Source organism: Podarcis pityusensis, assembly GCF_964106645.2.
Source record: "Podarcis pityusensis genome assembly, chromosome: 18".
NCBI lineage: Eukaryota > Metazoa > Chordata > Lepidosauria > Squamata > Lacertidae > Podarcis > Podarcis pityusensis.
In genome coordinates, this window is record NC_138043.1 from 5761491 (window position 1) to 5785517 (window position 24027).

General features: G+C 46.5%; 1 protein-coding gene and 1 long non-coding RNA gene across 3 annotated transcripts in view; one reads left to right on the top strand and one right to left on the bottom strand.

Annotated features, from left to right (window-relative positions):
* Positions 1-1893, top strand: part of LOC308467566 — a 3137-nt gene extending 1244 nt beyond the window's left edge. The window contains exons 2-3 of the long non-coding RNA XR_013981222.1: positions 1472-1545; positions 1654-1893. This is a non-coding gene — a long non-coding RNA (uncharacterized lncRNA). The remainder of the gene's footprint in view (positions 1-1471; positions 1546-1653) is intronic.
* Positions 1-24027, bottom strand: part of LOC308467423 (acidic leucine-rich nuclear phosphoprotein 32 family member D-like) — a 34616-nt gene that overhangs the window by 1576 nt on the left and 9013 nt on the right. The window contains exons 2-7 of one of the 2 annotated variants that reach the window (XM_080989158.1): positions 17478-17627; positions 17134-17256; positions 15998-16193; positions 14236-14351; positions 12715-12751; positions 10956-11507 (exon numbers count right to left, since the gene is read on the bottom strand). In XM_080989158.1, coding sequence (XP_080845284.1) covers positions 11416-11507; positions 12715-12751; positions 14236-14351; positions 15998-16193; positions 17134-17256; positions 17478-17627 — 714 coding nt within the window. In that variant the 3' untranslated portion in view covers positions 10956-11415. Of the gene's footprint in view, positions 1-10955; positions 11508-12714; positions 12752-14235; positions 14352-15997; positions 16194-17133; positions 17257-17477; positions 17628-24027 lie in introns of those variants that run through there. The other variant, XM_080989157.1, reaches the window with a different exon arrangement.

Below are 24027 nucleotides of genomic sequence, written 5' to 3' on the forward strand. Positions count from 1 at the left end.
CCAAAGGGCCATCTGTCCTGGATGCTTTAGCTGAGATTCCTGTATTGCAGCGTTGTAAACAAAAATCTGCCCTTTTCCCCTAATGGGGTATCCAAGAGCCCATATAGCATCCTTACGTGGGTTCCCTACTGGTAAGAGAAAATAACAGAGGCCAACCAGAGAATATTGAGAAGCAAAGCAGCTAGTAAGCCTGATCTGTATTGATCTGTTGCAACGGGGTGCTCCCCTCACACGCAGGAAAGGAGGAGGAACCCAGAACCCAGCTGTGTCCGCCGTTACATAGACATTTTAAATTCCCTGCCCTGGAGCTCAAGACCACCCCTCCATACATCATACCTACATCACAGAGAAGGCGGTCTACAACAGAAATCCGAGTGTGTTGTTTATCTCATCTGACAGGTTACCTGTTAATGCTCACTTGATTGGATACCCTGGGGAGCCTGGCCAGTCTTTTGTAATGATAAACACTTAGTTCCTGAGCCAGGTCACAGGCTCACCCTATTCAAACACAGACAGACATACCCTCAAGACATGATTAGTGAAGGAAAGGACAATGGTGAAGCTTTTCCATTTTCCTTTGACCTTGCAGAGAAAACATTTGGTCAGTTTGGGAATCAAAAAATGGTTCCAGGTCGGTCTTCCTGTGCTGATCTATGTACGTGCTTGCTTGGTACGTTTATGAACATTTATTATATATCTAAGACGTTAAAATTCTTATCACAGCAGGGGGTTGGGCTAGAGGACCTCTGGGGACCCCCTTCCAACCCTACAATTCTATATTACACTTCACATTTCGCAGGAAAAGCCATATATGAAAAAGTTAATCTCCTGCCGTCACTCCAGGTGCCCTTTGTGCCAGTCTCCCAGGCCAGAAAATGATGCTGTCTTGCTTCCCGGTACCCAAATTTATCCCTCCCCCCTCTGTGCAGGCTTGCCATCTTTTGCCCCATTGCTCACGCCTCCCCATTCATCTGGAAAACAAGAATGTTTTGGTGCTTAAATATAGCCGCTCCCAAGGCCCCAGGCGCTGATAAATCGCCTTGTTTACGCCTCATGAATGTTTACTGCCGTCCTGGGAAAGATGGAAAGCTGGAACTTTCACCCTGATGTTGAGAGCTGCTGTTCAGATAACGTCCCCCCCCCCCCAGTGCTTCTCAGACCTGAATATAATATACAGTGGTACCTCGGGTTAAGTACTTAATTCGTTCTGGAGGTCCGCTCTTAAACTGAAACTGTTCTTAACCTGAAGCACCACTTTAGCTAATGGGGCCTCCTGCTGCTGCCGTGCCGCAGGAACACGATTTCTGTTCTTATCCTGAAGCAAAGTTCTTAACCTGAAGCACTATTTCTGGGTTAGCGGAGTCTGGTTCTGGTTCTTCCTTCCTCACATAGGTGAGGAATCATATGATTATATGCTGTCTTGGAGTTTTTAATTTGATTCAACACAAGTAATTATTAATATTATTTTCAGTTCTTATCTCTGAGAAACGTAGAAAATAACAGGATATATTTATCTGAAAACTTACACGACCCTTAAAAAATTAGGTAAGGAACCAAATGTTATATAATACTGTTTTATAATTTATGACTGTCTTATAATTTATGATAATGTAGAATTTAAATGCATTTTCATGTAATATTTGATGATTCCAGCTGATGAAGGTGAATACATTGAAACAGGAGCCTGTCCTGGTTTCTGATCCATAACTGACTTCTACTCAATGATTAAAACTAAGACCTTCACGTCAAATCTGACTATGGACTAACATGATCTCATCTCTACTCATAAACTCTTATTTCTAATTCTGGAACGAATTGTTGTGTTATACATATCCTTATGAGTCTGAGTTTGTAATCTCTGTTAGAGTTTGAAATCCTTGTCAGAATACATACTTTTGAATCGATTAGTTTTTGTTACAATTGACTATTGATTTGCAAGCAGGGACCAATCCCAATGGGACGCGGGTGGCGCTGTGGGTTAAACCACAGAGCCTAGGACTTGCTGATCAGAAGGTCGGCGGTTCGAATCCCCACGATGGGGTGAGCTCCCGATGCTCGGTCCCTGCTCCTGCCAACCTAGCAGTTCGAAAGCACGTCAAAGTGCAAGTAGATGAATAGGTACCACTCTGGCGGGAAGGTAAACGGCGTTTCCATGCGCTGCTCTGGTTCGCCAGAAGCGGCTTAGTCATGCTGGCCACATGACCGGGAAGCTGTACGCCGGCTCCCTCGGCCAGTAAAGCGAGATGAGCGCCGCAACCCCAGAGTCGGCCACAACTGGACCTAATGGTCAGGGGTCCCTTTACCCTTACCAATCCCACTACTGAAACTTACATTGGCCTGAGTTCAGTGTGCTTTTTTCTTGGTACAGTGGTACCTCTGGTTACATACTTAATTTGTTCTGGAGCTCCGTTCTTAACCTGAAACTGTTCTGAACCTGAAGTACCACTTTAGTTAATGGGGCCTCCTCCTGCTGCTGCGCCGCCAGAGCATGATTTCTGTTCTCATCCTGAAGCAAAGTTCTTCACCTGAAGCACTATTTCTGGGTTAGTAACCTGTAGCGTATGTAACCTGAAGCGTATGTAACCCGAGGTACCACTGTATATTTAATAACAAGAACTCCAACTTATTTAACGTAAGGGCAGAACCTGAGATTGGCCCCTATTGAAATTCATTTTGCTAGCTTGGGCCCGGTTCTCCGATGTGAACCAGAGGTGCTCAAACCCACCAAGCTGTGGCCGTTCCCAGCTGCTCACTGAGCAACTCATTTTCGTCCAGCTCAGAGGCTGCCCTCCCCAAATCACAAACTATTCCTCTCCGCCTCCAATCCCTCCCTGACAGTCCTGAGCTGCCCCAGGATCGATGGCTGTTGCATGTCAGCCGCAGCCACGAGCAAAACCATCGGCACATCAGCAGCGAGCAGCGGCTTTTGCTTTCCGGGGTTTATGAATATTGCAAGGGCGGCTGTGCCTTTTATCTCTCGCTCTGCCTCCCGGGGAGCCTCGAACTGGCGGACCGGATCCCATCTCATCCTGCCTATCCCAGGCCCTGAATTATTTACCATTTTGCTCCTCGGAAGCAATTTGTTGCAGGCCTCAGTTTCAAGCCAAAAGTTGTGCAGCAATCGAATCTTTCAGGGGAAAACTCCCGCTAGAGTCCATGGCGCCTATTTCTGAATAGACACGTAGGGAATTTCTGCTTTTTATTTCCTTTTTCCTTGGAAATAACCGCAAGGGTTTTAAGTTGATTTTAAAAGGAACCAGTCCGGGTTCAAGTTCACCTAAATGGCCCTCAAAAAGAGAGAGAGAGAGAGAGAGAGAGAGAGAGAGAGAGAGAGGGAGGGAGAACGAACGAAGACATAGCTTTCCGAATATTCCAAGCTGGCTCAAAACATCAAAACACACACAGAAAGAGTGGAATGGAACTAGTGTGTTTTCCCCTAAGATTACAGTCGTACCTTGGAAGTTGAACGGAATCCGTTCCAGAAGTCCGTTCGACTTCCAAAACGTTCGGAAACCAAAGTGCAGCTTCTGATTGGCCGCAGGAAGCTCCTGCACCCAATCGGAAGCTGTGGAAGCACCGCTGGATATTTGGCTTCCAAAAGTAGTTCGCAAACCGGAACGGTCACTTCCGGGTTTGCGGCATTCGGGAGCCAAAACATTTGAGAACTAAGTTGTTCAGAAACCAAGGTACAACCGAATGTTCTTAAAACCAAATAAATTACAGGAAGGGCGATTCCAGCTAAACATCAGGAAAAAACTTATGATGGTAAGAGCTGTTTGACAGTGGAACAGACTCCCTCAGAAAGTCTCCTTCCTCAGAGGTTTTTAAGCAGAGATTAGATGGCCATCTGTCATGGATGCTCTAGCTGAGATTCCAGTGTCACAGGGGGCTGGACTAGATGACCGCTGAGGTCCCTTCCAATTCTACGATTCCGTAAATTTAAAAAGACACAACACATGGAATAGAATGAACCTGATGAGCAACTAGAAATTGACCCTAACTCAAATTCAGTTCACCTGGCAATTCCGAGAACTACTTTCAGGCATGGTTCAGATTTTGAACCAGTTCAGGGGACTTGGCCAAACCGAACGCATTCGTTCTGAGCACTGCGTTTAGTCTACAGTTTAATGAACGAAAGCCATGAATAGTTTTGTTTGGAGGAATTTTTACTCAGTGTCTATTTCAGGCATTGGCAAGCTCGGAGCTCCAGATGTTTGGGGACTACAACTCCCATCATCCCTAGCTAACAGGACCAGTGGTCAGGGATGATGGGAACTGTAGTCTCAAAACATCTGCAGGGCCAAGTTTGCCTATGCCTGGTCTATTTCATCCTGCCAGAAGCAAAACAGCCCCAGAAAATAAACCATCGATAGATATCAATTTTGCCCCAAATCCTGTCGCAAGGATAAAAAATTTATTTTTATGGGTTTTGCATGTGCGTGTCCTAGAGAAAGGGCAAGGAATCAGCCCATTTTTTTGGTCTCAGGTTCCCAAAGCCCAAGGCAAGCTGGGAGTTGCAGTGCGGTCACAACCAGAGGGTGCCAGGATTCAGAATAATCCAGACTGGTTTATATTTGAGACGCTTGCTCTTTGATCTGAACACAGAGCTTCTGCCACTCATCAATATATGTTGCGCATGGGCTGATAAAAGCTTTTCCCAACCCCCCTGGCCTCGCCCACAAAAACCGATTCTAACCCCGTTTAAATTAATCATTAGCAGCACTCTTGCAAAATACTGCAATTTGGTACTTAAAAGGCATCGTCTAGATGAAAAATTAATCACCCTAAATGATAGATGGGCTGGCCTCCTTGGCTGCAGGCTGTCGCTCTCTCTCTCTCTCTCTCTCTCTGAGTGTGTGTGTGTGTGTGTGTGAGAGAGAGAGAGAGAGAGAGTGTGTGTGTGTGTGTGTGTGTGTGTGTGTGAGAGAGAGAGAGAGAGAGAGAGAGAGAGAGAGAGAAAGAAACTATACTTTATACTTCTCGGTCCCTGCTCTTGCCAACCTAGCAGTTTGAAAGCACATAAAAAGTGCAAGTAGATAAATAGGTACCGCTCCAGCGGGAAGGTAAACGGCATTTCCGTGCGCTGCTCTGGTTTGCCAGAAGCGGCTTTGTCATGCTGGCCACATGACCCGGAAGCCGTACGCCGGCTCCCTCGGCCAATAAAGCGAGATGAGCACGCAACCCCAGTCATCCGCAACTGGACCTAAGGGTCAGGGGTACCTTTACTTTACCTCCCTGCACCAATTCTTCATCTCAATTCCCTCTTCCTCGTAAGCTGTGTGTGCCGCTGTTGAGATACGGAGAAGGGCATCATCTGTTCAGCCATTAGGCTTGGAGATTAAGGGAGATTGCAGTTTGCAGAAAGAAAACCAGACGTGTTGCGTGCAAAGACCGTTGCTCCACCTAGCTTAGCTATGCCTGCACGGACTGGCAGCAGCTCTGCAGTTTCAGGCAGGGGACCTTCGCGGCTGACACCGGGGATTGAACAGACAACCTTCTGCATGCCAAGAAAAGACTCTGCCCCCCCAACTGCAGCCCTTCATTGGAATCGGTGGAAGAGGTTTGTTAAAATTCAACAGTGCCCTCTTGTGCACCAAGGGTGTGCCTACATCTCGGCCGAAAAAGAATCTTGCAAGAGAGCAACTCTCCGGCTTTTAAAAGAGCCAGTGGGATGAGCCCCTCCTCAAATAAAAAGCTTCATTCACTTTCTCCACAACATACCGTATTGGCCTGCATATAAGCCACACTTTCTTTTCCCAAAAGGAGAAAGTTAGTAAAGGTAAAGGGACTCCTGACCATTAGGTCCCGTCGTGGCCGACTCTGGGGTTGCGGCACTCATCTCGCTTTATTGGCCAAGGGATCCGGCGTATAGCTTCTGGGTCATGTGAACTGCTAGGTTGGCAGGAGCAGGGACCGAGCAACGGGAGCTCACCCCGTCACTGCGGGGATTCGAACCGCCGACCTTCTGATCGGCAAGTCCTAGGCTCTGTGGTTTAACCCACAGCGCCAAGCGTGGCTTAAATTCACGACCCTACAAAAACAGGCTTTTACGATATCGCTGCTGAAACAGACATACAGTCGTACCTCGGGTTACAGACACTTCAGGTTGCGCGTTTTCAGGTTACGGACGCACCGAAACCCGGAAGTACCTGAGCGTCCGCTATACGGTAAAATGGAAGGGATGCGAGTGCCTGTGGAATTTTAAGAGTGGCTTATATCTGGCTATTCTCTCTCCCCCCCCCCCAATGAATTTTAAAGGTACGGCTTATATTTGGGCCAATACAGTAACGCAATTATGACACCTGTATCAACTCACCTTGAACACCTCCCTCTTCCTCTCAGAATGGCAATGGTGCCCTTACTCCTCTTTTCCCTAAATTGGGGTTTCCCAAATTTGGGTCTCCAGCTGAACTACCACTCCCATCATCCCCAGCTCGCAGGACCAGTGATGATGGGCATTGTAGTCTATAAACACTGCTGGAGACCAAACCGTGCAACAGGAAAGTGTTTCCTAACAGGGAAACAGCCCCAGCCCTTCTTGATCCTTTTGCTAGCTCTTAAAAGTGAAATAAGGCAATGAAAACACTAAACAACTTTTAAGTTTGGGTTTCCTCCCGTTCTTGACTTAGGCCTCTCAGCGGCTTGGCAAAACGTCTCGGGGGTGGGTGAGAGTTATGCAAACTGTGGCTAAAGGGTCAGTGTGATCACACATTACGCAAAACCCAGTTAGAACCAGGAGCAGATCTACTAGGAAACTATACATGAAGCCCAAGTTCCAAGGGCCTCTCTGGGATCAGTCCACATTGTTTAAAAATCTTGACTTAAAAAGTGCATCATGTACAGAACAATTGTCTAATTTTCACCCACCGCTGGAGGTTTCTAAGCAAGGATGCTCTAGCTGAGATTCCTGCGTTGCAGAGGGCTGGACGAGATGACTCTTGGAATCCCTTTGTTATGAGAATTTTAAGGTCTAAGATATAAAATACCGTGTTTTTTGCTCTATAAGACTCACTTTTTCCCTCCTAAAAAGTAAGGGGAAATGTGTGTGCGTCTTATGGAGCGAATGCAGGCTGCGCAGCTATCCCAGAAGCCAGAACAGCAAGAGGGATTGCTGCTTTCACTGCGCAGCGATCCCTCTTGCTGTTCTGGCTTGTGAGATTCAGAATATTTTTTTTCTTGTTTTCCTCCTCCAAAAACTAGGTGCGTCTTAAGAGTGAAAAATATGGTAAATGCTCATAAATGTACCAGGCAAACACATACATAAATATATTAACCACGTGTCTGAAACAGGAAAACAGTCCTAAAGCCATTCTGACTCTTTCAGTGACCTCAAATATTCCTCTGCAGTTTGGAAGGGAATGGGAAAAGCCTCCCCATTGTCTCTGTGCTCACAAATCCTGCCTTAAGGGCACATTTGTGTATGGATTGGGTGAGCCTGTGACCTGGCCTCAGGAATTAAGTATTTATCATCAGAATTTGTTTTTAAAAATTCCTTCCAGTAGCACCTTAAAGGTAAAGGTACCCCTGCCTGTACGGGCCAGTCATGTCCGACTCTGGGGTTGTGCGCCCATCTAGCTTAAGAGGCCGGGGGCCAGCGCTGTCCGAAGACACTTCCGGTTCACGTGGCCAGCGTGATGAAGCTGCTCTGGCGAGCCAGCGCAGCATACGGAAACGCTGTTTACCTTCCCGCTATAAAGCGGTACCTATTTATCTACTTGCACTTTGACGTGCTTTCGAACTGCTAGGTGGGCAGGAGCTGGGACCGAACGACGGGAGCTCACCCCGCCGCGGGGATTCGAACCGCCGACCATACGATCGGCAAGTCCTAGGCGCTGAGGTTTTACCCACAGCGCCACCCGCATCCCTTTTAGTTGCACCTTAGAGACCAACTAAGTTTGTTATTGGTATGAGCTTTCATGTGCATGCACAGTTCTTCACGAAAGCTCATACCAATATCAAACTTAGCTGGTCTCTAAGGTGCTACTTTTTGAATTCTGGTGCTGGAGGAGACTCTTGAGAGTCCCATGGACTGCAAGAAGATCAAACCTCTCCATCCTGAAGGAAATCAGCCCTGAGTGCTCACTGGAAGGACAGATCCTGAAGCTGAGGCTCCAAGACTTTGGCCACCTCAGGAGAAGAGAAGACTCCCTGGAAAAGACCCTGATGCTGGGAAAGATGGAGGGCACAAGGAGAAGGGGGCGACAGAGGACGAGATGGTGGGACAGTGTTCTCGAAGCTAGTAACATGCGTCTGACCAAACTGCGGAAGGCAGTGGAAGACAGGAGTGCCTGGCGTGCTCTGGTCCAGGGGGTCACAAAGAGGCGGACACGACTAAACAACAACAACAACAACAAGGTGCTACTGGAAGGAATTTTTAAAAATTTTGTTTCGACTACAGCAGACCAACACAGCTACCTACCTGTAACTATCATCACCAAAGAATGGCCAGGCTGCTCAGGTAAACCCATTAACAGGTTTCTTGCCAGACAGAATTCTGATGTAGACTGCCCCTTCTGTGATGCATGTATGATGTTTTGGGGGGTGGTCTTGAGCTACAGGGTGGCAGTTTCAAAAGTCTATGTAAGAGCTTGCGCACCAATGTTCTGGGTTCCTCTGCTCCCTGTTGCCTGGGGGGTTGAGCACCCTGCTGCAACAGTTTAATAAAGATCATGCCAACTAGCTGTTTTGCTTCTTAATATTCTCTGGCCCCATCATCCCTAGCTAGCATGACCGGTGGTCAGGGATGATGGAAACTGTAGTCCAAAAACAGAGACTCGAGTTGGCAAAACCCCGGTCCCAAGGGTTAGTGATTCTTTTCGGGTGGAAAATTATTTCCAGCTGACCAGGAGTCAATTTTACTGCAGTGGTAACTTGGTTCTCAAACGCCTTGGAACCCAAGCACTGCAAACCCGGAAGTTAGTGTTCTGGTTTGCGGACATTTTTCGGAAGCTGAACGTGCTCCATTTTAATAATAATAATAATATCTTTATTGTCATTGCCCCCTTCGGGGACAACGAAATTACTTGACTGCTCCATAAAAACTCTAATTAATCAATACAGTATAATACAGCAAGGGAGATTAGATGACTTTCAAAGTCCGGGCTTCCCATTCAGGACCGAGATCGCTCTGGAGAAGAAGCTGTTCTTAAGACGGCTCGTTCTTGTCTTCATCGTCCGGTATCTCCGTCCCGACGGCAAGAGCTCAAAGAGACAGTGACCAGGATGCGATGGATCTTTTACTATGTCCAGTGCCCTCCTATGGCACCTTGTGGCATAAATCTGCTCTAAGGTGGAGAGTGGGCAGCCAACAATGCTCTCTGCTGCCTTAACAACCCTGCACAACCCCATCCTGTCCTGGGTAGTACAGCTTCCGTGCCACACACATAAGCCATAAGTGAGCACGCTCTCAATGGCACAGTGATAGAAGGCAAGCAGCAGTTTCTGCGGAAGATGGTTTTTCCTTAGTATTCTCAAAAAGTACAGTCTCTGCTGCGCCTTCTTCACAAGCCCCCTTGTGTTGACACTCCAGGACAGATCCTCTTGTAATTCAATGCCCAAAAATCTGAACGTTGTTACCCTCTCCACACAGACCCCATCAATCAAAAGTGGCTGGACGTTGCTCTTCTGTCTTCCATCTCCTGAAGTCCACCACAAGCTCCTTTGTCTTCCTTGTATTTATGAGCAAGTTGTTAGCTTTGAGTGTTATACTTCTGTTTTGATTGTTTCACTGAGGTCTGTCTGGTTTTGCCATTTATTTTGCGTTTTTGTGGCTCTTTTTGTTTTGTTTTTCGGACTGTGTAGAACCCAGTTCAGCTACTGATTGATTGATTGTGTGACTGCAGTTTATTGCTTTCATTTTAGGGATCAATGGTCTCGTTAGATAGGAAAATTCATGTTCAATTGCTGTTTTAGGGGTTGTTTTTAAAAGTCTGGAACAGATTAATCCGTTCTGCATTACTTTCTATGGGAAAGCGCACCTTGGTTTTAGAACGCTTTGGTTTTGGAACGGACCTCAGGACAGATTCAAGTTTGAGAACCACTGCATTCCTTTCGAACTCTCGCCTGCCTGGTTGCCCGCCAAGCCTCCATTTCAAATGGAAGCAGTATTTTTGTTTTGTGAAATGAAATACTTCCCGCAGGACACACAAGACACCAAAGAACGGATGCAGATCTCATAACGTCGCAAAGGTTGGTTTTTAAAAACTGAAGTCTTTTATTAAAAGTCTTATTCAAATTTCTCTTAACAAAAAGGAGATATATAAAAAAAGGACCGGAAAACCCCAGAAAGAACAAAACAAAAAACCGCACGCACAAAAAAAAGAAGGGAATCTTCATTTCTGGGTTTAGCTTTTGACCACAACGAAAGGCCTGCTTTGGAACGAGGGCTAATATCTTAAAACTCAGAAAAACCATGTTCTGTTGTAAAGTGGGGGCAGGCAGACTATCCCAGGGAAGATGGAAACACAACTCTTTAATTTATTTGTGGGGGGGGGGGGGTGAGCTCTGAAATAATACGGCAGCCCTCCATCGGGGAGCAGGAACCCCCTCAAATTAAATTGGAAATCTGAGCAAATAATAAGGAATTCTCCCAGCAGGTCTCAGGTAACTCAAGTCAACCCAACTGGGGAAAGAATATCGGAGAACAATTGGGGGGGGGGTTTACAGGGACACACCACATCCGAAAAAAGCCCCCCCAAAAGAAAAAGTGTTGGGCCGACGACCGCAGATCAACTAGCTTAGAAAGGAGGTTTTTTTCTTGGAAAAAAATAATACAGTTGGAAAAATGGAACAGCATCCCAAGTGGTCTGGGAATCTGCCATAACAGCTGGAGAATTCGTCGCCGTCGTCATCACTACACCCCGATTCCAAAACCGCCACCTGCGGGGGGGGGGTGGTCCCCCACCCAGCCCTGCCCCCTAGTGGCAGAGCAGAGAACTTGTGGGTTTTTTTTGGGGGGGGGGAGAGCAAGTGGTGTGGAAGAAGGGCGAAAACGAGCTTGTCCGACGCACCATCCGATTCGCAAAGCCTTTGGTCACAAAATACCCCAAAACAGGAGAGGAGTTTAAGGGGCTGGGGTATTTGGAGAGAGGGGGGGAGGAGAAAAACTGTGCGCATTTTCTGGGGGGGGGGGGGAGAGAAAGCCACCCAACGTCTCCTGAAACACCTCAACTGTATTCTACATTTTAAAAAAATATACTGTGGATGTCGCAGCGATACAAAGGGGTTGGTGGGCCTGGAAGCAACTGTGGGGGGCCGGGGGTCAGAGTGCGGGTGGGTGGGGGGGCCCACAGGGGCGGGAGAGGAAGGGGAGAGAAGAAATTTGTCGTCACAGTCTCACTTGCGGAACAGCAGGGGCCAGGAAAGTCACAGTCCGTAAAAAAAACGGATCGTCTGGCTACGAGGAAGAGGAGCCGGTCAGTCGTCTTCGTCATCATCATCATCTTCATCGGGGTCGTCTTCCCCTTCGTCCTCAATCTCTCGTTTCCGCTTCTCGCCCTGAGGGAGATCTTTTGGGGGGGGGAGGGAGAGAGAAAAAAACACACATATTTAAAAACAAACAGAAATGTCCACTCCTGGCAAAATTATTTCCTTGTTCTGTATTTGTAAGAAGGCTAGGGCTAAACACTGGAACTCACTGCCTATCAAAATCAAGCAAGGAACTGCCGAAAATGTTCTAGACAAGCCTTTTAGGAGGCCAGGGTAATTTTAATCGCCTATTTAACTTTTGCATCCAACACAGCTGCCTTAAAAACCACCCAAGCGACGCTCTGTGCATTTTCACGGGCGCACTCCGCGCGCCAACCTTGTAAGGTAAAAAGGTAAAGGGACCCTTGACCATTAGGTCCAGTCATGGCTGACTCTGGGGTTGCGATGCTCATCTCGCTTTACTATCCGAGGGAGCTGGCGTACAGCTTCCGGGTCACGTGGCCAGCATGACTAAGCCGCTTCTGGTGAACCAGAGCAGCGCACGGAAACGCCGTTTACCTTCCCGCCGGAGCGGTACCTATTTATCTGCTTGCACTTTGAGGTGCTTTCAAACTGCTAGGTTGGCAGGAGCAGGGACCGAGCAACGGGAGCTCACCCTGTCGCGGGGATTCGAACCGCCAACCTTCTGATCGGCAAGTCCTAGGCTCAGTGGTTTAACCCACAGCGCCACCCGCGTCCCCCTTGTAAGGTAGGCTAGTGCAATGGGAGATGGGAGGTTTGCTCAGAGCTACAGGACTATTCAAACTGAGGACCTGGGATTTAAAAGCCCATGCCTAACCAGCCCTCAGATTATCTTTGTTAAAAATATATATTTTTATTAAACTTTCTGTTTTACCATTTTACACAAATTATACCATTCGGTATTCCATCACTGCATCCATCAAAACTTATTGACACTGTTGAATTTATCTTAACGCTGCCCACGTTTTCAAGTGTACACAATTCCCCCCTGTATATTCCATAAACGATTTCTTTTCTTAACGTATGATCTTCTTGTTCTCTTATTCTATGTTAGGTCCGCAAGCGGCGCATATTCCATCAGTTTCCATTCCTCTTTAGCTGGGACCTTGCTCGTTTTCCATTTTTGGGCTAACAAAACACGGGCCGCAGTAGTAGCATACATAAATAACCTCAATAGCCCTTGGATTAACTATCCTTTGGGAAGAAAAGGCTTGCCACCTCTTCGCCACCCCTCAGAGACCGGAGCGCTGATTTAAAAAGGCTCACCTTCGTCTTCGTCGTCATCCTCGCCTTCCTCTTCTTCCTGAAGTCAAGAGAGCAGAAGCTTTTACCTCAACCCAAAAAGGGGACACAGCTTGCAACTAGCACAAATTTAACCTGTGCGCGTTCAGCTATTATTAATTCAATTGATAAACCTCCCGCCATCAAAAGATCACAGGGCAGTGTGCAACATTAAAAGCACATGACGGAACATCAATAATGATAAAATGAAAACATGAACAAGCGTACTGACAGGCAGGCAAAAGAATTATCGTTAATAACAGCCCTCTGCCCCACACTTTCAAAGGACACAGTTTATTTCATGCAGGCATGTCCAAAGTCTTGTTTTAGGGGCGTAATCCAGCCCGCTGGTCGATTTAATCCAGCCCTCTTTGAGAAAAGTTTGGGCACCCCTGATTTAATGGGTAAAGAGGAATATTTTTCGCCTGGTGCCTAAAGACATGAAATGATGGCGCCACCAATGGCAGTTTAAAAAAAGAACGAAATTCAAAGCGGGTGCCCAGGAAATCTGTTTCCACCCACCCACCCCAGACCCCATGAGACTTTTAATCTCAGGATCGTGGGTTTCGAAGCCCAACGTTGGGTGCAAGACGCGAGGACCCGCACAGTCCCTTCCAACTCTAAAAGCCTATGATTACAGCTTTGCGCAACGTCCCCGAAACTTAGCCCCAGTGCCAAGCTGAGAGTCGCCTGTATCTAACCCCTCCCCACAACTCTAGATTTTGGGGATAGCCGCTGTAGCGCAGCGACAGAGAAGAGCACTGTCTTTGAAGCGCTGGCAAGCCGCTGCGGCTAAAATTGAGCTAGGTAAAGGGACCCCTGACCATTAGGTCCAGTCGTGGCCGACTCTGGGGTTGTGGCACTCGCTTTATTGGCCGAGGGAGCCGGCATACAGCTTCCGGGTCATGTGGCCAGCAGGACTAAGCCGCTTCTGGCAAACCAGAGCAGCGCACGGAAACGCAGTTTACCTCCCCGCCGGAGCGGTACCTATTTATCTACTTGCGCTTTGATGTGCTTTCGAACTGCTAGGTGGGCAGGAGCAGGGACCGAGCAGCGGGAGCTCACCCCGTCACGGGGATTCGAACCGCCGACCTTCTGATTGGCAAGTCCTAGGCTCTGTGGTTTAACCCACAGCGCCACCCGCGTCCCTTTTGGAGCTAGAGGGCCCCTATTTGAAACCAGCTCTTTAACCACAACAATGAGGACCAGCATCTTGCGTCCTCCTTTAGAATATAGTAAGAGCATGCATTTGATCTCAGGGTTAAGCAGGCTAGCCTAGATACCTGTACAGAGGAAAAGAATATTATTGTGATTATTTAAATGGCCTGGCTTTGTGCAAGGCAGTTTTCCCATCTGAAGGATCAGCTACCTGCAAAACAAATCTCTTTTTTCCCTCTCTTTCTGGGGGAGGGATGCTGTTACTGAACATAGCACCCTTTGTTCTAACCGCTCTGGGAAATGCGAAGTTAAAAGCAGGGGGGAAGGAAAGCCGCCTTGCAAACTTACTTCATCATCAACCCCGTCCTCCTCCTCTTCCCCATCCAGATCTTCTTCATCCTCCTCGTCGTCGACTGCATCCTCGTCGAGGTCTTCTTCGTCTTCTTCATCTTCCTCTTCGCCTTCTGGGAAACGGGGAGAAGCGGAAGAAAAAAATACATATATTCCACAAAAGATCCGAAAAGGAGGTTTGGGGGAAGAGGAAGGATTTTTCCTGCCACAGCACGTAAAAAATGACGACGACCACCCCGATTTGCGTGAAGCTTTTCTCCCAGGGATAATCGATTCAGAAGTTCCCGAAAAGACGATTATAAGCAGTTTATTAAAGCAGCTGGGATTCTCCTTGCACAAAAACAGGAGGAGGAAGTTGTTCCCACCGAGTAAAAGCAATGGGGGAGATGAAGATGGCAAAGATAACTGCTAAAAACAAGAGAACCTAAGGTTTCGTGGAAGAACAGAAGCCCTTTTCTGACTACTTTTTCATAGAATAATAGAATCATAGAGTTGGAAGAGACCACAAGGGCCATCGAGTCCAACCCCCTGCCAAGCAGGAAACACCATCAGAGCACTCCTGACATATGGTTGTCAAGCCTCTGCTTAAAGACCTCCAAAGAAGGAGACTCCACCACACTGCTTGGCAGCAAATTCCACTGTCGAACAGCTCTTACTGTCAGGAAGTTCTTCCTAATGTTTAGGTGGAATCTTCTTTCTTGTAGTTTGGATCCATTGCTCCGTGTCCGCTTCTCTGGAGCAGCAGAAAACAACCTTTCTCCCTCCTCTATGTGACATCCTTTTATATATTTGAACATGGCTATCATATCACCCCTTAACCTCCTCTTCTCCAGGCTAAACATGCCCAGCTTTTTATTTTTTTGGCAATTGTTTCCTGCCCATGTGTTAGGATCAGGGCTCTGGAAAAAACACAGCACCGCAAAAGGAAAGACTTCATTACAAAGTGGGTTTGGGTTTGTTTTTGATATAACAACAACAACAAAAAGCATTTCTGTTTCTCAAATGTAATGCATTTTAAGTTTCACTGTTAAGGTAGTGGCGCCCGCCTTGTGGAACGCCCTCCCATCAGATGTCAAGGAAATAAACAACTATCTGACTTTAAGAAGACATCTGAAGGCAGCCCTCCAGATGTTTTGGGACTACAATTCCGATCATCCCCAACCACTGGTCCTGTTAGCTAGGGATGACGGCAGTTGTAGTCCCAAAACATTTGGGGGTGGAGTTTGGGGATGCCTGGTATAAGGGACGGAAGTTAAAGGTAAAGGTAAAGGTACCCCTGACCATTAGGTCCAGTTGTGACTGACTCTGGGGTTGCGGCGCTAATCTTGCTTTATTGGCTGAGGGAGCCGGCGTACAGCTTCCGGGTCATGTGGCCAGCAGGACTAAGCTGCTTCTGGCAAACCAGAGCAGCGCACGGAAACGCTGTTCCCGCCGGAGCGGTACCTATTTATTTACTTGCACTTTGACATGCTTTCGAACTGCTAGGTTAGCAGGAGCAGGGACCGAGCAACGGAGGCTCACCCTGTCGCCGGGATTCGAACCGCCGACCTTCTGATCAGCAAAACCTAGGCTCTGTGGTTTAACCCACAGCGCCACCCACGTCCAGTTAGGGCGCAGCAAATGGGGAAGAAATAAAAAAAGCACCAGGGCCAGGAAGTTGACGAAAGGAAAGGAAAAATCCACGAAGCATTGGAGCGTATGGTGCATGTTCGATTTCCCAAAACTCAAAAGCCCTTCCCCGTGTTCGGCCGCGTCTCACCTTCCCCGTTCTCGTCGTACTCGTCTTCCAGCCCGTCCACTTCCGGGTCAGAGTCAGGCGCCTCTTTGTCGTTCGTGTCAAAGCCGTCGAGGTAAGTGAGTTGCGGGAGAAGGGTGAAGATGCTCTCCCGATAGCTGATGAGCGTCGTCACTTCACAGTTGAAGAGGTCCAAACTCCGTAGGTGAGACAGCTTTTTCTGTGGAGATTCTGGAGGTGAACCGGGCGAACGATAATCGCATGCCCCCCCCCCCGTAAATCAGAGCCAGGAGCTAACCCCTTTGCTCACCGGCCACTGGTTTGTTACTGGGACAAATTTAAAGTGTGCATAAACCACATTTTGCAAACTACCACCTTCAGATTAGCAACGGTATGTAAAACTAATTAAAAAATAAATGTTTAAAATAACTTGTTTTTTTTAAAAAACGCAGAAGCTTTTAACATGTGCCATTAAGGTAAGACGGGGAATATGCAGAAGAAATGATTCTGAGGAGATATGGAAGGTGTTTGCTGAATTTGTACTGTTAAAATGGAAAGGGGTCAAACCATCGCAAGAGGTGTTGAAATTTGGGGAGGTTGGGTAGTTACAATGGAACGGTCTCGGTGGTGGGGAGTGCATTTTTATTCATGATTTTTACTTTGTCAAAATAAAATATAATAAATGATTTTCTAAAACCTTGTTTTTGCCTAGGCAAGGCCACTCATACGTCTAATTCTGGCACATTATGTCCATTGGTTTCAATGAGTCTACTCCAAGAAACAGGGCCCAGTTGGCTACAACCCCAAGACCCTGACCAACCCCCCTGCCAATTCAAGGTTTTGAGGCCTCGCGTTCCCACCAAACCACAACCATGCAGTTCTTGGCAAACCATGAGGACTATGTACTTGACTTTGGGTTACAAAGCAAAGCAGCAGCAGCTGAATTCTGGCAGGAGGGAGAATAAAAGCACCTCAGAATTTGAGGATGAAAAAAGGGGTGCACCCCCTAGGAAGAAAAGGAGAGAGGAGACTTCACCAAAAGAGGAACACACAAATATATATAGACAGATAGATAGATAGATAGATAGATAGATAGATAGATAGATAGATATAGATATAGATAGTTTCCTCCAGCCCTTTGAGAGAAGCGTTTAACTCACCAGTGGCTCCAAAGTGTTTATATCCTTGATTTTGTTTCCGCTAAGATTCAAGTGCGTCAAGTTTGGAGTTTTCTCAGCAAGGACTTCCAAGCCGCCGGAAATCCTATTGTCGCTCAGCTCCAGCTACGGAGGGGGAAAACAGAAAAGCTTCAGGCTTCGCAGTTTATTTCTTGGGGGTCAAATCCTTAAAAAACCTCAACAACAACAACAGCTCGGCCCTCACGCATCTTCACTTCATCAAACCTGGCCCTCTCTGAAAAAAGCTTGGGCACCCCTGTCTTATAGGGAAGATGGCAGTTCCTGGAAGGATCCCTTTAGCTTTACGCCAACATCTTGCTGCTTACCTTGCGCAGTTTATTGAGTTTTGGGAGGTTGGCGACGGACAGGAGGTTCACGTTGATCATACTGAGGAATTCGAGGTTTTCAAAGTCAGAGGAGAGTCCTCCAATTTTGCCATCGTCGGAGCGGCAGTTGTCCAGAACTAACTCCTTCACCTGGGGAATTGTGGTAGAATTGCAAAATGATTTGAATTGTGCAGGATGTTTATGTTATCCAGATTTGATATGTTTCCCTCGAATAATAATAATAATAATAATAATAATAATAATAATAATAATAATAATTGTCCCCTTCGGGGACAATGAAATTACTTGACTGCTCCATAAAAACTCTAATTAATCAATACAGTATAATACAGCAAGGGAGATTAGATGACTTTCAAAGTCCGGGCTTCCCATTCAGGGCCGAGATCGCTCTGGAGAAGAAGCTGTTCTTAAGACGGCTCGTTCTTGTCTTCATCGTCCGGTATCTCCGTCCCAACGGCAAGAGCTCGAAGAGACAGTGACCAGGATGCGATGGATCTTTTACTATGTCCAGTGCCCTCCTATGGCACCTTGTGGCATAAATCTGCTCTAAGGTGGAGAGTGGGCAGCCAACAATGCTCTCTGCTGCCTTAACAACCCTGCACAACCCCATCCTGTCCTGGGTAGTACAGCTTCCGTACCACACACATAAGCCATAAGTGAGCACGCTCTCAATGGCACAGTGATAGAAGGCAAGCAGCAGTTTCTGCGGAAGATGGTTTTTCCTTAGTATTCTCAAAAAGTACAGTCTCTGCTGCGCCTACTTCACAAGCCCCCTTGTGTTGACACTCCAGGACAGATCCTCTTGTAATTCAATGCCCAAAAATCTGAACGTTGTTACCCTCTCCACACAGACCCCATCAATCAAAAGTGGCTGGACGTTGCTCTTCTGTCTCCTGAAGTCCACCACAAGCTCAAATGTAGTAAATGCACCACAAATGTAGTAAACAGGAACCTGATACTTTGGAGCATATTTTGTTTTCTTGTGATTTTGGCATTTACGCCAGAAGACAATTATTAGAGGCCTTACAACTCAATAGGCTGATGTCTAACACTATCAACGGTTCAGGGCCTGCTTTCGGACAGGAATGATCAAATTACTTTAATAGTGGCTGAATTTATGAGTGCTGTCCATATAGAAAGACTGGGCCGTTATGAAGAGATTTAGCAGTTGTATTGTATTATTTATGCAAATTGATTTTCTCTGGAGTTAAAGATCTGACTGGGCCAAACCTTGTTATGTTGAGCTTGTACTTTGCACAATTTGTATACGGTGTCTGTTTGATAATGTGTGGTTTGCTATGCCTAATAAAGGATATTTGAGAACCGCAAAATGATAAAAGGATTTCTGGGAAATGATATACAGTCATACCTCGGGTTACAAACACTGCGGGTTGTGCGTTTTCGGGTTGCGGACCCTGCCGAACCCGGAAGTACTGGAATGGGTCGCTTCCGGGTTTCGGCACTTGCGCATGCACGCAAAATGACATTGTGCGCATGCGCAGAAGCACCGGATCACGTCCCATGCGTACGCAGACATGGTGCTTCAGGTTGTGAAGGAGCCTCCCATACAGATCACGTTCACAACCTGAGGTATGACTGTACAGTGGTACCTTGGTTCTCAAACGCCTTGGTACTCAAACAACACGGAAACCTGGAAGTTAAGTGTTCCGGTTTGCGAAGATTTTTCGGAAGCCAAACGTGCTCCGTTTTGAGCGTTACGCTGAGGTGTGTCTGTTTTTGCTATTTATTTCGCGGTTTTGTGGCTCATTTTTGTGTGTGTGACTGTGTGGAACCCAGTTCAGCCACTGATGGATTGTGTGACTGCAGTACAGTGGTACCTCAGGTTACATATGCTTCAGGTTACAGACTCCGCTAACCTAGAAATATTACCTCGGGTTAAGAACTTTGCTTCAGGATGAGAACGGAAATCGCGCGGCGGCAGCAAGAGGAGGCCCCATTAGCTAAAGTGGTACACCTCAGGTTAAGAACAGTTTTAGGTTAAGAACGGACCTCCAGAACGAATTAAGTTCTTAACCCGAGGTACCACTGTACATTGTTTATTGCTTTCATTTTACGGATCAATGGAAAGACAAGATACCAATGGAAAACGGACTGGCAGATGAAATTATTGTGACTATGCAGAGATTGCAAGACCGACCAGGAAAATCTGAAACCAGGAGGACCAAAACTTCAACAGAGAATGGGACAAATGCAGATTGTATCTAAAAGAACACTGTTAAACACTTGAACTCTTTTGGGCAGGCTTTAAATAACTCTTATGACGTTACGAAGACTTTGGATATAATGGAGGACTGTTCCTTGAATGAACTTAAAATATGCACTTGACAAAAAGGTTTTTTTTAAAGAACCCACGGATGGGATGAGGGAAGCCCCTAAGATTCGGAAGAATCTTGTTTTTAATTTTAACAATTGTAAGAACTTTATGTGTGTGAATGAATTTGTAAAACCAAATAAAACTTTTATTTAAACAAGGTAAAGAAAGGAAGAAGGAAGCCAAACTCTCTCATTATTTTTTTACAGAAAGACACATTATTGCTGGTATAATCTCAATATTTACAACCAGATGAAGGTTTCAGTTTCAACTTTTCTGCTGTACTTTACTGGAAGGTGAAAAACAATCATTTCCTTAGTAATTTATTTAACTAAAACAGTAACATTATAGCATATGTATCCATGTTTGTTAAGTTATAGCACACATGAAAAACTGGGGGGGAAATCCTTATTTCCTGATGAATAGCCTTTGGAGTATAATGTAACTTATGAATAGTAACTTTGGAGTGTAATGTAACCTATCTTTAGGGGGGGAAATTCCCCAAAAGCATTTTATTTTAAAAATCCGATTTAAATAAATAAAAATCCAATTTAAATGAAAAGAATCTGATTTTAAAAATAATTGATTTTTATCCACCCTGGGACAACAGCATATTCCTGCATCGCAATGGCACAAGGTGCAATTTCTGAAAGAGACCCAGGGCCTTGATTTCACCCCCAGCTCTTAAATCCATAAATTACAAGAAGTGGACCCAGTTCTCACGACACCTTCGCCACACAAGATGGCTGAGGTCTTGGGCTTTTTCTACAGGAACAGTATATATATGGCCTTTGGAAAGGCAAGATTTGCTTTGCCTCCGGTTTTCTTATCTGTAATTACAAGGGCTTCCATTTAATTACGAGGGTAAATGGGAGGGACCACCTCATAGGACAGTCGTTAATAATAATAATAAATTTTATTTATATCCCGCCCTCCCCAGCCGAAGCCGGGCTCAGGGCGGCTAACAACAATCAAATAATCCAACATTCTAAAAACATTTCATTATAAAATTAATTAAAATCAAATTGATGGCAACCATTAAGCCAGAATTCTGTGCAGATTGCCAGAGGAGGGAGTCAGGCTGTTAAGAGTCATAGATAAAACCCTCGCTAAGAAAAAAAGATTTGGGGCGTTTGAAAAGAGCAGCATCGGCAAATGAAACGGGCCTTTGTGCTAAAGATCAGGAGCTGGAGGACTCTGTACCAAACATGTCCGTCCTTCCGTCCCCCAAAAAGAGACATTTGCCAACCTCTCCAGAAAAAAAGTTTTTCATTAAATCAGGAGTATTTTCAGCCAAGCTCACAGAGCCGCCTGGTGGCCGCAAGCCGCAAAAGGACTCCGGCAACGTAGTTATGGAAGCAACAGCCATTTCCCAATGCAAGGAATAAGGACTAATTTTTTTAAGGGCTTTAAAAATCCTCCCGGAAAACACACAACGGTTCTAAGCCCTCCCCCCCCCAGCCCCCGTTTTTAAGCTGATTATCAAACACTGCAGAGGGAGTTTATCTCCTGATGCACAGGCCTTGGAATAGTTTTAATTGGAGTTTGAACAAATGCACAATTAACTTTGCTCAAGTGTTAGAAACTCAAGATATGTAGGCCAAACGGCACCTTAAAGCTAGGCTGCAGGTCCCCACAATGGGGCATTCTCTTTCTCAATGAAATTTATTATTATTCATTTCACTTCTATGCTGTTTTGTATTTTAAAGCCGGGGGGGGGGGGGAGATATATCTCAAAGCGGTTTGCAGAACATGAAAACCCCTAATACAGGGGTCTGGAAACTTTTCCAGCAGGGGGCCTGTCCAATGTCCCTCAGACCTTCTGGGGGGCCAGACTATATTTTTTTTTGGGGGGGGGGGAAATGAATGAATTCCCATGTCCCACAAATATTCCAGAGATGCCTTTTAAATACAGTGGCACCACTTTAGCCAATGGGGCCTCCTGCTACCGCCGTGCCGCCCGAGTTCGATTTCTGTTCTTATCCTGAAGCAAAGTTCTTAGCCTGAAGCACTATTTCTGGGTTAGCGGAATCTGTAACCTGAAGCGTATGTAACCCGAGGTACCACTGTAAAAGGACACATTCTACTCATGTCAAAACACACTGATTCCCTGACTGTTCGTGGGCTGGATTAAGAAGGCGATTGGGCTGGATCCAGCCCCCGGGCCTTAATTTGCCTACCCATGATCTAATACAGTGGTACCACGGGTTACATATGTTTCAGGTTACATACGCTTCAGGTTACAGACTCTGCTAACCCAGAAATAGTACCTCGGGTGAAGAACTTTGCTTCAGGATGAGAACAGAAATCGTGATCCGGCGGCGCGACGGCAGCAGGAGGCCTCATTAGCTAAAGTGGTGCTTCAGGTTAAGAACGGACCTCCGGAACGAATTAAGTACTTAACCCGAGGTACCACTGTACAGGCTTCCTCAACCTCGGCCCTCCAGATGTTTTTGGCCTACAACTCCCATGATCCCTAGCTAGCAGGGCCAGTGGTCAGAGATGATGGGAATTGTAGTCTCAAAACATCTGGAGGGCCGAGGTTGAGGAAGCATGATCTAATTTAACCAAATAAATAAAGAAGACTCAAGTTTCCGGGAAAATATTTCAGATCCTTCTCTAAGGGACATTTTTACTTTTCCCATATTGATTGACCCACTTAATTTATAGAAAAACTGAAGCAACAACAGGCAACATGTGGCTAATAAGGTTCTAACAACTTAATTTATAGAGCTGAACCATAGCAGGAGGACTCTTGGAAACCACTGGGGTGCCAAGGTTAAAATGTCGGACTAGGGCCTGGAAAGATCCGACGTTCTTCAGTGAGTCATACAAACTGCAATTCTGAACGCTGCTTTTTTATGGGCGCTGGGAATCAGCCTCCAAACGTTTGGGTACCACCGCTCTGGAGGATGCCAGATTGGCTTTAGTGCTGATGAATTAATTAGATCAGGGGTAGGCAACCTAAATGGGATGCGGGTGGCACTGTGGTTTAAACCACAGAGCCTAGGACTTGCCGATCAGAAGGTCGGCGGTTCGAATCCCCGCAATGACGGGGTGAGCTCAAGTTGCTCGGTCCCTGCTCCTGCCAACCTAGCAGTTCGAAAGCACGTCAAGTGCAAGTAGATAAATAGGTACCGCCGTGGGCTGGATCCGGCCCAATCGCCTTCTCAATCTGGCCTGACAGTCCGGGAATCAGCATGTTTTTACGTGAGTAGAATGTGTCCTTTTATTGAAAATGCATCTCTGGGTTATTTGTGGGGCCTGCCTGGTGTTTTTACATGAGTAGAATGTGTCCTTTTATTGAAAATGCATCTCTGGGTTATTTGTGGGGCAGAGGAATTCATTCTTCCCCCCACAAAATAATATAGTCCGGGCCACCACATGGTCTGAGGGACAGTGGACCGGCCCACGGCTGAAAAAGGTTGCTGACCCCTGAATTAGATGGACCAACTTAAGGCAGCTTTTCCGGTCCTTACTGAAATCTGCTCCTACTGGCGTCCCCACCCTGCCACTTTCTGACAAAGGCAATGAACAACTCGCTGGGAAAACACTCACCCCCCTGGAATTGCTTTGCGGGTCAGCGAAGACAAGACCAGGCTTTGCGGACAGACTCGGCGCAGCCCCATTTTGGCAGAAGGCACACAGCTTCCGCAACAGCAGCCCCACAAGCCAGGGTGAGTCAGCTGTACGGTATCACGGCTGAGTGACCTAATCCTGGCCAGCAGCAATGCCGCCGAACCGGCTGCGTTAGCAGACGGCGCGAGAAGCAGCCGCATTCTTTGCACTGCGAAAACCAAGCTGTTTTCCTGCCTCCTCCTTCAAACCCAATGGAAGGTGCAGCTGTCCGGATACAATGAACCGAACGTCAAGATCGGGGAAGAATTGGGTTAAGGAAGCCAGCACCCTATTATGGCAATGATTCTTCAACATCAACTTGGTTGGACTGGTCACGTTGTGTGGATGCCCGATTATCGTATTCCAAAGCAACTACAGTGGTACCTCAGGTTAAGTACTTAATTCGTTCCGGAGATCCGTTCTTAACCTGAAATTGTTCTTAACCTGAAGCACCACTTAAGCTAATGGGGCCTCCTGCTGCCACCGGAGCACAATTTCTGTTCTCATCCTGAAGCAAAGTTCTTAACCTGAAGCACTTTTTCTGCGTTAGCGGAGTCTGTAACTGGAAGCGTATGTAAC